This window comes from Liolophura sinensis, chromosome 7, assembly GCF_032854445.1.
Source record: "Liolophura sinensis isolate JHLJ2023 chromosome 7, CUHK_Ljap_v2, whole genome shotgun sequence".
Lineage (NCBI taxonomy): Eukaryota > Metazoa > Mollusca > Polyplacophora > Chitonida > Chitonidae > Liolophura > Liolophura sinensis.
Window position 1 is genome coordinate 56,315,586 of NC_088301.1, and position 13,127 is coordinate 56,328,712.

Genomic DNA, 13,127 nt, shown 5'->3' on the forward strand with positions numbered 1-13,127 from the left:
ATATTGCCGGACCTGCTTTGACACTGTCCTGTTACTATGGTCATAATTCTCTCAGAAAAAATTCTGGGTCAGTTTGTATTTTAAAATCAGAAGACGGCTTAACATGCAGATACACATGTTTACGGAGGATAATTTTGTGGTGAGAAATCATTATTGAATCCACACATTCAGTTTGAGTGTGGTTATAAAATAAGCAGTTGTTGATGTATCAGTTATGCATTGATATCCGAGTAGGATGTCTGCTTGTGTTATCTCTTGTGCACAGAGTGCCGTACCCTTCCTAAGTCCGGGAGTGCGGTGCTAAGGGCTCTCCCGGGCTCTCCGGTCCGGATCTAGGTCAAAGTGGATGTAGAACCTTTAAGATCACCACCCCGGAAATCCCTGCATGTCCTCACACATCAGTTATATCCATTCTCATTGTAAATGCCTTCCTAGGACTGTCAGGCTGTTACTGATTGTTTGGGGATATTCTTAGGCTTATAATATGTAGTAAGACATACATTTGGAGACACTGGAGCCTGATGCTTTGTTTACAGCCCATACTTGCATGTATAAACATTATACTACTCTCAAGGCTGATGATATGACAATTCACATTTTTATTTTTTTCTGTTGTTGAGGTGTTTAGGAATTTCCTGTTTTTCAAAGCTTTCTGATCATGTAAATATGTAGTCAACTGGAAAAATTGTCCAAAGTACATGTAGATGCTTTCCAAGTTTTGTATTTTTTTATTTTAATACCCTCCTCCAACATTGAAAAAAAAGATTTGTTCTTCTAGTAAAACAGCAATCTCAATTGGTATGGCCTGAGTTTTGGTTTGGCTTCAGATGTATTTATCCTTGAAAAAACTTTGACTTGATTTCTTATTACTCACTCCAAGGAAAGTTACTGGTGTACAAGTTGTTATATGTACTATTAAATTACACGAATAGAAAAGTGGCCCACAAGACTCCTTTATTGAGGAGAATTCCAAAGGGACTTCCCCTGTATGATCCAGGCTTCTGTAATAAAATGTCATCTCAAATACATGTATAACCTCTGAGCTTTTATTGACAATTATGATACATGTACACATATGAATGATGTTTTTGGATTTAAGGGTGGCCTTGGACCCGTGGGGACAGTACATTGTCAATGGCACTGATAAGGCCGTTTGCACAGACTTACAGTGGCTGTGGACTTGTTACAGACTCAGTCATTTGCCAAATACATGTAGGATGTAATTTATCTGAAAATAACACTCTTGCTTTCCCACTCATAAAACTGACCACCTGGATATAAGCTGAATAGTGTTCAGTGTTTACCAAAAATCAGCCAGTCAGTCACTGTACATTTGGAATGTTAAATGTAAAGAAAAAAAAAAGATGAGAGAGAGAAAGCGGGAGACCCTATCAATTCTACCAGGGCTTTACCAATTACCATCTTTTCTTAGGATTCTTTTCTTATGAGATGATTGTCCGGAAAAAAATGAGGTCTCAAAAGATAAGCAATTATTACTGTGTGAAATTTCACGTGGATCTAGTTTTGTTCTAGAGAATTCAGGGGAATGTGTTTTTTGTAAAGGGTAAGCAAAACTTAAACAAGCTTGTGATACTCATATAAAAGCAAAAAGGTGTGGGTTACTTTAAAGTTTGTCAAGGTTCAATTATATTTTATTGTGAAACATCAGGTATGGTCCATTACACTGCTGTCTAATCGTTTATAGCCAGTAGGAAGTGAGATACGGATCTACCTAAGGTATAATTAACATATTAATTAATATGTGGAATAATTAATGTGTCAGAAGGGTGTGTACGGGTAATTACATTCCACATTTGTGTAATAGACGACCTGTCTCACCTTATTACTTATAACTGAAGTCATGCTTTATTTTCTCAGCCAGCCACTACATGTATATGATCTCTGTTCATTTCATTGAAAATACAAAATCACTTGATCTTGTCTAGTTCTTGCTTTATGGTGTGCAACCTTGTACAACAGTGTATGTGTGCCCACCTGGTGGAAGGTGTTTGTTATGGGCCTTTAGTTCTCCAGTTTTTGAGTCTTCCAATAAAATCTGGCTGAGGGTATAAATGTGAAGTATTCCTCAATCTGGCATAATAGACAAAGTGTTTGGATTATATGAGCAAGCACTGTATGAAATGTTGAAGATTAGTTTCTGGTATATGTATAATAATGGAAGGATAATGTAACATTTTGATTTGTTATAAATGTATTAAAATTGGTGTACCCAATAGTGTTTAATGAACACTAATCATTCCAAACCCAAGGTTTTTGAAAAAAAATGTAGAAAGCAAATTCAGCCTCCTCACTCAACATGTTTTGTATTTTCTTTTTTTTTTTTAAATAGAAACAAGATGAAAAGTCTGAAGAATATATACACATGTATATCTTCTTATTGCAACATTGTGTTACATGTTCTACCTATAGGAATGGTTGTAAAAAGACCCTATATGTGACATACAATAACATTTAATCAGTGGTTGATCTATGTGTTATGATCTTTCTCTGATTGCCAAGACTGTAAATGTGCCAGTATGATTCTCTTTGACAGTTTTGCGAGTGCACACGCACAAAACCCTTCTAACATCACCTAATGCTCTCGCGACACAGGTTTCTATGGTAACCCATCCTTCGTCAAGGTGTCTAAAGCAGCCAAATATAGCAGCCCATGCCAGTGGACAAGATTCAGGCTGTCCACTGGTATCCCATGCAGACATACCAGAATATATAACTGTGAAATTTTTCATGGTTACTATCTTGCTGTCTGATGAAAAACATGTAGACCTTGTGACATTGAGTTTTGATGATTAGACCCATAGACTGATATTGTAAGGCAGCACAATGCTTTCGTTCTTCAGTGTTTCAAATTTTTGCATGTTTGACATTGGTTGCATGGATCCAAATAAGCTAAAAGCATCCGTTTGCATTGTTAATAGTGAGATGTGGCTTCAGTCCAATGTAGTGATGTTTATTTATAACTGACATTAAATGTGATTCCGTCTTATAGAGCTTAATTATAACTCCCATATAATTGTCTGTCAAAAGAGATGATGTTACCTGTGAAAGCCCAGTTACAGGTGATCATTCTTAGTTAACAGTTATTTTCTGTGCTGATTGAGTCTGTAGATACATTTCCCCAAAGGCGTGTAGCACTTACATGTTAAAGTCTAGTTGTAATCACTGGATATTCAGTGGTGTAGGATGCCCTAATTACCACTATCATGGGCTATCATAGCTCTCGGACTGGTTTGCCTCCAGCAGATTATCAGTTTATTAGAACAAAGTGTGGAAAGATTGATACATCCTTGCTTTATGCAACCTGACAATATGTTCAATTACAAAGAATAGGATTGAAATGAATTTATCCTTGTGTGTTGCAGGTATTTTGCAGCAGATTTGCATGATTTGGACCACATGATCATATTCTTTATGCGGCATAATTTTACACAGATGTATACAGTGACTTTGTATGGCTACAGGCATGTGCATTCGAATCCAAAATTATTCAATGCATTTTGTTCCTGGAAATTGATATTTCTTTTATTGCCTCAAAACACATTGGCAAACAGATTCACAGGTCTGCAAACAATTAAGTTAACATGTAACATTTCCTGGTCTATGGAGTGAAAATATTGTAGTTTGTATAACATGTTGTTATGATAAAGAGCTGCCATTTGAATAAAATATCACAAATTTCAAATGTGCTCTTATTGGAAGATAAAAACATGATACAAGCATCCTGGTTTTTACTTTCAGATATGTGACTTGCAGATAAATCCTGGATTTTCCTTGAATGCTAGTTAACATGTTACTTTTTAAGTCTGAAAAAGAAGAAATTCTGTGGGCATGTCAAAGCATTCATCAACTCAGCAAAGAAATAAGAAAAAGAATTCTTGGGGTCTGAGGTGTGCGCAAATTTAAGATTGCACATAAAGGTGTGCTTGCACAGGCAAAGTTTTGCACATCTCTCATGATAGGGCAGAGAGAAGCGGTGTACTTTGTACTGTGTACTGTGTTGAAATTTATGGCAAATATATTAGGCTAGACTCATCATTGTATGCAGGTTGATGTGAGCATGTGAGAATTCTACTTCCTAGTTCAGCCAGCCAACCAAATGGCTGTACTGGCTTGTGAGTGACTACACGACAGCCTGAACATGGAGTTTGTGGGAGTTAGTCATGCCACCTTGTGTATTTACATGGACATATGTATATCTACATGCTGCAGACAGTGTGTTTGTATGTACATGTAATCCCACATGTAATCACATGTAAACCGGCACTATGTAATTTGCTATTCTGTATACCCATAAACTGGACCCATAAATTAGACCATGAGTAAACTTATGGTGTAATACCAGAGGTTTTGCTGGTAGAGTTTAAGTGATCCTAAATAATAAGGTCAGTCCACAGTGCCTTTAAGAGAGTGCACAAAACACTGATAATGTCCCTGGACCCTTATCTTCAGAGTTCAGCCTGGAGCTCTACACAGTGAAGCAGCTGTGCAATTGTCAACGAACTGGGCATGTTTTTAGGACAAACTGTTAATTATTGTTCAAGTTGTAAAATCTAAATACATGTGCAGCTGAAATATGACATATGTTTCTCTCAGATATAAACGATATAGCAAGGCAGAGTTAAAGCAACGCACAGACTGTGACTAGAGGGATGATTGGTATCGGCAATGAAATTTCCTTTGAATGAGTGAAGTACATGTAAGGCATCTTCACTGGTCAGGGTTTTTTTCTAAATGTTCAGGACTATGCCTAAAACAGTATAGCATTTCAGCATTACAACTTGAACAAGAATAGGGCATAAAATGCTACAGTAAAATACCTTTTAGTACAAAATTCAAAGAACATTTCCTTACAAAATAAATTTACTTGTAAAATAACAGATAAAAGTACAAATGAACACAGGTATGTACATGAACACAGGTGTGTACATGAACACAGGTATGTACATGAACACATGAATGTATCAAATGCAAACAAACCTGTATAAAAAATCTGTTCTCCAAAAAGTCAGAGTATAAAAACCTAATTTTCTCTTTTTCGCTTAAAAAATGCCAAACATTCAATGAAATACAGTACTCAATAAAATCCATCACTGTGTGCCTGTTCTTATAATGTATTGATAAATTGATAATGCCAGGTATATTACACAAGCATAAGGTGTTAAGGTACATTCTAAATGTACAAGTAGTAAGGCAAGTTGGGTGATAGTTGAAATAAAAAACATTCACACAGAAGACCAATAACCTGCTGAATCTAAGATTTTCACATTAGTATGGTTTTCAAAACTAAGAAAAATTTTTTTTTTTCTGAATTTTTCTTCTCAGCACACATAAATCTACCAGTATCAATATATTTTTCAGACGAAATCAGCAGGGAAATTTGTCTGAAATTTAAATAAATCAGATCAAATCAAATTGGTAGGGCACACACTGTACGTGTAAGTTCATATTGGACATATAACATCCATTTAGCCTTGACTAAGCAGTATACACCAGATTTTTTTTTTTTTTTACATGCAGGTTTTTTTTTTTCTAAAAGGACTCCTGCTAAATGGTTTTGGTGAGATCACCCTCACCTAAAGCCATTTACATTTTAATTTAATTCCCTGGGATTAACTATATATTTTTGTCCTGTCAGCCCATACGTTCATCTCGAAAACTGAAACTTGGTACACAGGATCACCACTACAAGTTGCAAGTTAAGTTCAAGTTTCTGACCCTAATACCTCAACCATTTCACATATGAGAAAGCAACTGAAAGTGCAATTTATTGATTTTGGAGACAAGTTTGGGTTGACCAGTTTCAGGGCTGTATAAAAAGTATTTTATCAGTCTACACAGAATAATGCTTCCAACCGTCCAAACATGTGAAAAGGTTTAAGAATTACAGTTTTTTCTCCAGATTTAGACTGTGACAGTTTTCCTGGCTTTTTTTTCTAAAGGGTTCATCATACTGAATTGAAACTTAGTACATGTCTTCCCCGTAACAAGTTACAAGTCAAGTTTTAATTATGGGCCCCTTTGTCCATTTTGGGCACAGATATGGTTGTTTTTGTCAAGTTTTGGACTTAAACAGTTTCTGCACATTTTGATTTTGTAGAAATAATTGTAATCATAATTTAATTGAAATTGGTCCATGGCTTCTAAATAACAAATGAGAGTTTTCATTTTCATCTGGTATCATTTCAGTACTACTAATAAAAAAAATAATGAACATATCATTAAATATCATTAGAACAATTGGCACTGTTAACATAAGTTGTACAAGTACATTAACTGTGTGGCACTAGATAACTGTGTTGTATGTGTTTCATTTTTATAACAAAAATATTATACACTGTATATGGAAACTTGGTACATAGAAAGCATGGTAGGTTACAGATTCCAGGGCTGGGTAGTTTGAGCCCTTTTTGGCAAGATTATGGTTCAGCTTGTCCTTTTTTAGTAAGGGATGAAATGTGGCACACCAAGACAAGCTACAACTTAAAACTATGGGTTGTTTAGTTCATAATGGCTGTTTGACTATGGTATGTGCTAGTAGCTGTTAAACGGACGGTTCAAAGTGGTAGGGGATAAATTGCATATATTGCTTTTTTGCCATACTTCCAGAATGCGTGTTAACTGATATCACTGTACTACTTACAAGCAAGCATATATATGGACATGTCGCCTTATTAGCTTAAGATAATATTTCTTTTTTCATTTCCAAGTTACAAACTCTTCTCTGGTGTAATGTGCTTGGTGTATTTCCATCTTACAACTTTTGTTGTTATGTCAGCATGTACAGGCAGCCTACACAACTCAGGTCCCTACAAATATATATGAAATGTGACTGATCGATGTAAAACCATATATTGTGCTATAAAACAGCAAGTGGGAAATTAAAATAAATATACTGCAGCAGTTGTTGTGTAGATATCAGAAATGTTATGTTTATCTCTGCTTCAGGTTTGATGTGTCCTCGTCTTGAGAAAGAACCACAGAAATGGCCTGCTCCTCCAACAGACTTCACTGTGGGAACATTCGTGGATGAGATTCTCATGGCAGTCAAGAATAAAACTGGCAAAAGAGTGTTTGTCATGCCAGGATTGAAGTTTACCTGGAAACTACCTCAGCACAGTAAGATATAGCCTATTTGTTTTTGAGAGTGACATATTTGATGTAAAATCTTATTGCAGTAGTGCTACATACATAAAGCACTTTAATTGTCAGGCTAATTTACACATGAAAAAATTAAATTAGGAATCGGTAGACTATGGATTTGGAGATAATTAAGGAGACTATACTGAAAATTTGTTGCAAAACATCCATACTGGCTATTCAAAGCAAATTTCCTGTATTTACCAGTAATAGATCAACTAGATCTGCCCACAGCTCCCAAGGTGTCTTCTCACACTGTTTGCCGCTTCTGCTTCAGTATAGGCCTACATGCACATTGGAGCATGGTATTGTAAATGCGACAGTTACAGCAAATAGAGACGTAGGTTATACAGTGCACATATGAATATACAGAATTTCAGCCTTTTTTAATTATTTGAAATACACCATGTCTTGCCTTTATCAACACAGCTTAAGAAGTTTTGGCCCACATATGGAGGAGCCCTTCCAGCTAACTAACTTTCAGCTTTATAGGAGTGTTTTCTGTCACATAACCTTCAAAAATGAACAAGGTTGATGTCTGATAGCAATTTGCAACAAGACTATACAAAAGTGGTACAGACTATCAACAGAATGAGCATTAAGGAGTTTAAACTGTTCTTCACTTCTTGATGTTTCAAGATATAAACACAGTCTCTTTAAGCTATTTTTTGCCTTGTCACCTGTCTATTTAGTAGTAAAATTCCAGCTCGCTTTTGGTCAAACACCTCTCAACAGAAGCGTTTTTTTTTTTTTAATGGTGTCTTACCAAAAATTTAGCCATTATTGCACCAGCACTTTCAACGTCTGGTCAGTTTAGAAACAGCCATTCTTTAGAGCAAAAATTGAACTTTCATTTCGTGAAACTTTTGTTTCTTAAATGCCAGAGTGACATATTTTGTCTTTTGTGAATGGTAATTTCTTGAGTCTATTCTGAAGTACATGTAATAGCAAATATTCAACAGGATAGTCACATTAAAATACCATTGCCAGGATGGTGCAAGGTCAGAAACTCAGAAAACTGCTGTCTAAATTTTATTTGTCTTCACAGTGGGAGATAACCTCACAATTTCTTAAAAGAATACTGTGTTCAGTAGTGGAAATGTTAAAAGGTCATTCGGCTTTTAGTAAGACTGTATTATTATACTACATTTAGCATTATGTCATTTTAAAAAAAAAATCGTCAAGGAAATTTGAAAAGAGAGGTTTCATTGCTTCATTCAGTATGTTGCAAAATGTACAAGTATACAGATGGTCATCTGGTCACTTTTAACCATTGCTGTTGTTAACTTCCAGGCGGTGCGGAAATGATTACTGGATTTGAAGTGTCCTTGCTGTACACAGGTGGGAAGTTTCTTGGGAGAAAATTATGCCTAACCTTTAACCTCACAGGAACGGTTACTGACCTTACAGTAAGTATTCAGTGTTAGCAAAACATTGTATGATAGTAATGTCTTCATTGTAATGAAGGTTTACAATGAAACTGTGCTTCCGAAGGCTTTCACGCACAAAGTAATATAGAGGGAATAAATTGCAGGAGCTGGAGTAGCATATGAAAATATATATTCTTTAAGATTGAAAAGCTTATAAATATGTGAGTACCATCACAAGACATGTCCTAACCAGCAGGTAGAACAGGTTAGTGGGAAACGGTCTGTTATTCCTGACCCCATAGAGCCCGACCTGTTAGGTTAATCACCCTATCTACAGAAATGTACACAGCATACACCAAATGAGTAGAAGATGGAACTTTGATTTAAATTAAACACAGATACTGTTCACGAAAGAATAGAAACACTGTGGAAGATACAATGGTGTAAGGCATTGTAGCTTATAATGTCCAGCTCTTATCCTAATAAAATAGTCAAACCTGTCATATGTGGCCAGCGAATGGAGATGAAATAAGTGGCCGTCTAGGACAGGTGGTCACATAACATAGGCTGTGTAAAAGACAGAGCCAACAAATGTTTCTGTATATAACCTATCGGTATTAATTTCAGATATGATCAATGTTTATCCCAGTTAGCATTTGGTAAATACATAGCAGCGCTTTAGTAATATTATGTCTCAAAAATAATATAAGCACTGTGGGGAATAAAGCCTAAAGACCTAATGGTGTTCATACAGTGTAAATACACAAGCTCTTACAACGCACTCTGGAACGAGGTATCTCATAGCCAGCAGTCAATGTGTTAAGTCCATTTCTTGAAAAACTTGCATGGCATAAAGGTACAAGAATAGAGGAAGATCCTTCGCACATCATGAAGACTATAGACATGGTCTGTTTGTTTTTCTGTTGCAGACGGTGTTTGAATACAAGTTGTTCCCTGTTGCATACAGAACAAAGATTCTGATATTGCTGTACAGTCTTCCAAAGCCTCACCCAGACTTTGACAAGTGGAATTATGTAACACAAGAAGTGAAGACACCTAGTTTTTTGTGTAAGTTCCAGCTTTTCAAGTGTTTACCTTGTCTATGATAACATGCATTGATGAATTGTGTAAGAATTAGTTCTTGAATTATAGCAGAAGTCTTCACAAATCACACATCCTCTGTACAAACACTCAGGACATTGTGTCCATGACATGTTAAATATATTGTTTGTTACGTCTTGCATTAAATCTCCATTGTAATTCATTCTGTTTTGTATGTTGTGTTGACAGAAATGACAACAAGTTATATAATCTTAGTTATTTTAGAACAAACCAACCTATACAGCCATGGCCGTTTTTCTCTGACATGCTTAGTAACTCTATAAACTAACATTTAGTTTGAAATTCTTTCATTGCCACGGGATGTTGCCAGAAATCAACAGAAAAAGGATGTCACGTATTTCATCCCCTGTGAGCATATCTTTAAAAGGCAAAACAAGCTGCTTGTGACATCAGTGGAAACTATAAAAATTCACACCTGATTTGTCCAAATTCATAACACTTTAGATTTTTTCAGTGTTGATGATTTTGCTTTTTTGAACTCAGCTATGCAACCTCACAAATTTAAAGGTGTACTTTTAAAACTTTATAGACATATTAGGTACTATTGCTTGTAACTTGTTACTTAGCTGTACTAGTATAGCTGTACTAGTATACAGCTATGTATTTTAGTGTTAAAAATGCATTTCAGAAGCACATGAAGGCCTTAAAATGGTACTTTTGATGCCAAATTTTTCTGATAAGAAATTAATCAAACCTCAACTGAAAACTTAAATCTAATTAGAATCTCTCTATAAGGTGGATAAATCAGCAAAATGTGTCACAATGTGTGCAAAATGAGAAACTCCAGGTGAAATGCAGTACTTAAGTGTAGGATTTTAGGCCATACTTTTGTGTTGAGAATTATTAATCAAATATGTGGTGGCAATTTTGAGGCCTTACTTGATTACATCACACAATGGGAAAGCATGGGCACTGGTCAGGGGTCACTTTCACAAAACTTCATAAGTTATATTTCTCATAACTTTTTTCGCAAAATATGTTATATAAGTTCTAGTTCCATAAGACGATATCATTAACAAAAAAAATTGGTTCACGAAGTTTTCTGGGAAAGTGGCCCCAGGGGTCAGTGTAAGTATTCTGCTATGTTGTCTTGCCTTGTGGGCAAACGTGCGGTTTACTCATTCTTAGCTATACACATGTTGTTGCCAACTCTGTGATCAGATAAAGACCATTTGGTGACGGCGGACTGGGTGTTTGGGATGAACAAGGCAAATGACTCCTGTAAGCGACAAGTGACCTGCAGTTTTACGGTGCCCCCTCCAGAGTTGAATATAACGGTTGTGGATGTGCATCTGCTGGAGATTGGAGAGAAGGACTACACTGATACAGTTAGAGTTCATCTGGTAAGTGCATCTGAGAAAGTGGTAATATCTTACAAAAAATATGTAACAGTTTGATCCAGCATGTGGCAAAATTTAATGATAACCAGTCAGGCTTATGACCTGCACTGATACAGTTAGAGTTCATCTGGTAAGTGCATCTGAGAAAGTGGTAATATCTTAGAAAAAATATGTAACAGTTTGACCCAACATAACGGTTGTGGATGTGCATCTGCTGGAGATTGGACAGGAGGACTACACTGATACAGTTAGAGTTCATCTGGTAAGCGCATCTGAGAAAGTGGTAATATCTTACAAAAAATATCATGTAACAGTTTGATCCAGCATGTGGCAAAATTTAATGATAACCAGTCAGGCTTGTGACCTGATAACAAGGGGAAACATGTATAAGTTGTCATTATTGGCATATTTGGACCTACGATGTATGATTTGAACAAAAAAATATGACAAATGTAATGTGTTGAAAGTTGCTAATGACTAATTACATTGTCCTCTTTACATGGTTACTACAATCTGTGTACATTTGTAAATAGATCTTGCTATCTTTAAATGAATATCAGTTAAACAGACAAGGCGCTAAAGTGTGGAAAATTAATATATCCAGGCGGTTAGATTGTACTGGTTAGCAAAACTCACTGTGAGTGTATTTGGTGAAACAGATGATGTTGGACCCTTTCTTCATTCACTTCCATATTCATGTACACCTAATAAGAAAGTTTCGGAAGGTGTTTCCCCTTTTTAGTTCATCTATACTAAGTCAGGAATCTACATCTAATACTAGTTAATAAGGTAATGTTAATATGTGATAAATGTTATGGGTGGCATATTAAAAAGTATTACATGTCTTTAGCTCAAATTCAGCATATATGCAAAGCACAATAATGTGAGGCGATTGTTCCACTGCTGATGCATTGTCTGCATATTAATGACCAAATTTACAAATTAGCTTTTTGTAGTATGTGTGTGTATTAGTATGTGAAGGCAAGCTCATTGGTAGCCTAGCTGTCCTAGTCTGAGGGTTTTTTTTTTTGTGCATCTAATTTTTTAAGTTGTTGTGGTTTATGTTGACAGCCTAAGCATGTTGCGGCTTTTGAAGATGTTGAGCCAGGTTCCTATGAGCTTCGGGTAAGAAAACTGTGTTCATTTCCAAGGCATAACATAACCAGGATCAGCAGTAAATCTGTACACTGGCTACGGAGAGGGCCTCTGTGGCTGAAGGGTTTAGCATGCCAGCATGGCACAATGACCCAGGAGCCTCCCACCAATGTGTCACTGGGAAGGTCTGCCAGCAACCTGCGGATGGTCATGGGCTTCCCCTGGGCTCTGCCCGGTTTCCTCCCACCGTAATGCCGGTTACCATTGCATAAGTGAAATATTCTTGAGTACGGCACAAAACACCAATCAAATAAATAAATAAATCAAAGACTGGAGAACAGAAATTTCGTAATGTCCACCTGGATCTGCAGTGTTGAGCAAGCTCTGTTTCTTTAACACTATATATTGTATACAGTGATGGTATTGGAGTATTTACAAGTGATACAGAATGAAATGCTATAAAAATCAAAAAGCTCATTTATTATTGATATATCATCTTTTTTTTTTGCCTTTTTTCCAGCTAAAGGTAGCCTTTTTATTAATGATCCCTGTTGTACCTTATATTTTGTAGCTGGAAATAGTGGACGAGCATTACAACAGTGTAGATCATTGTCTGTGTAGGAACAGCCAAGGGGAATGTTACAGATGTATGATGACCACATCAGACACTTTTACTATAGGTAAGTGAATATATCTGTGGGAAATTACAACCAATTTCAAGAGAATCAGGTAACATACAACCCATTTCTGGAGAATACTTCCTGAAGACAAAGACCAATACAACAATCAAAAATAATTTGTGAGCCTTTGTCATTGGAATCACTCTTGAATAAGTCTCCCCTTAAATGTAAAAACCTATTTATTTGTCGCCCAAAATATACTTTTACTTATTGTATTTCACCTAAATTATGGCCTGTAAAAATGCGCTTTCAAAATACCATAAAGTGATGTATGTATAAAGGTGTATGAATATATCAGAATCAAGCAAAATGTTACATATGAAAAAATAAAAATAGCTTAAGTTTAGGTGAAATACAGTAAT

At 36.0% G+C, this 13,127-nt stretch overlaps 1 protein-coding gene across 1 annotated transcript in view; it reads left to right on the forward strand.

The window, feature by feature from the left end:
- The window catches only part of LOC135471954 (uncharacterized), a 33,642-nt gene that overhangs the window by 9,941 nt on the left and 10,574 nt on the right, over nt 1–13,127 (forward strand). The window contains exons 3-8 of the mRNA XM_064751418.1: nt 6,967–7,137; nt 8,452–8,567; nt 9,458–9,596; nt 10,812–10,993; nt 12,062–12,115; nt 12,657–12,765. Coding sequence (XP_064607488.1) covers nt 6,967–7,137; nt 8,452–8,567; nt 9,458–9,596; nt 10,812–10,993; nt 12,062–12,115; nt 12,657–12,765 — 771 coding nt within the window. The remainder of the gene's footprint in view (nt 1–6,966; nt 7,138–8,451; nt 8,568–9,457; nt 9,597–10,811; nt 10,994–12,061; nt 12,116–12,656; nt 12,766–13,127) is intronic.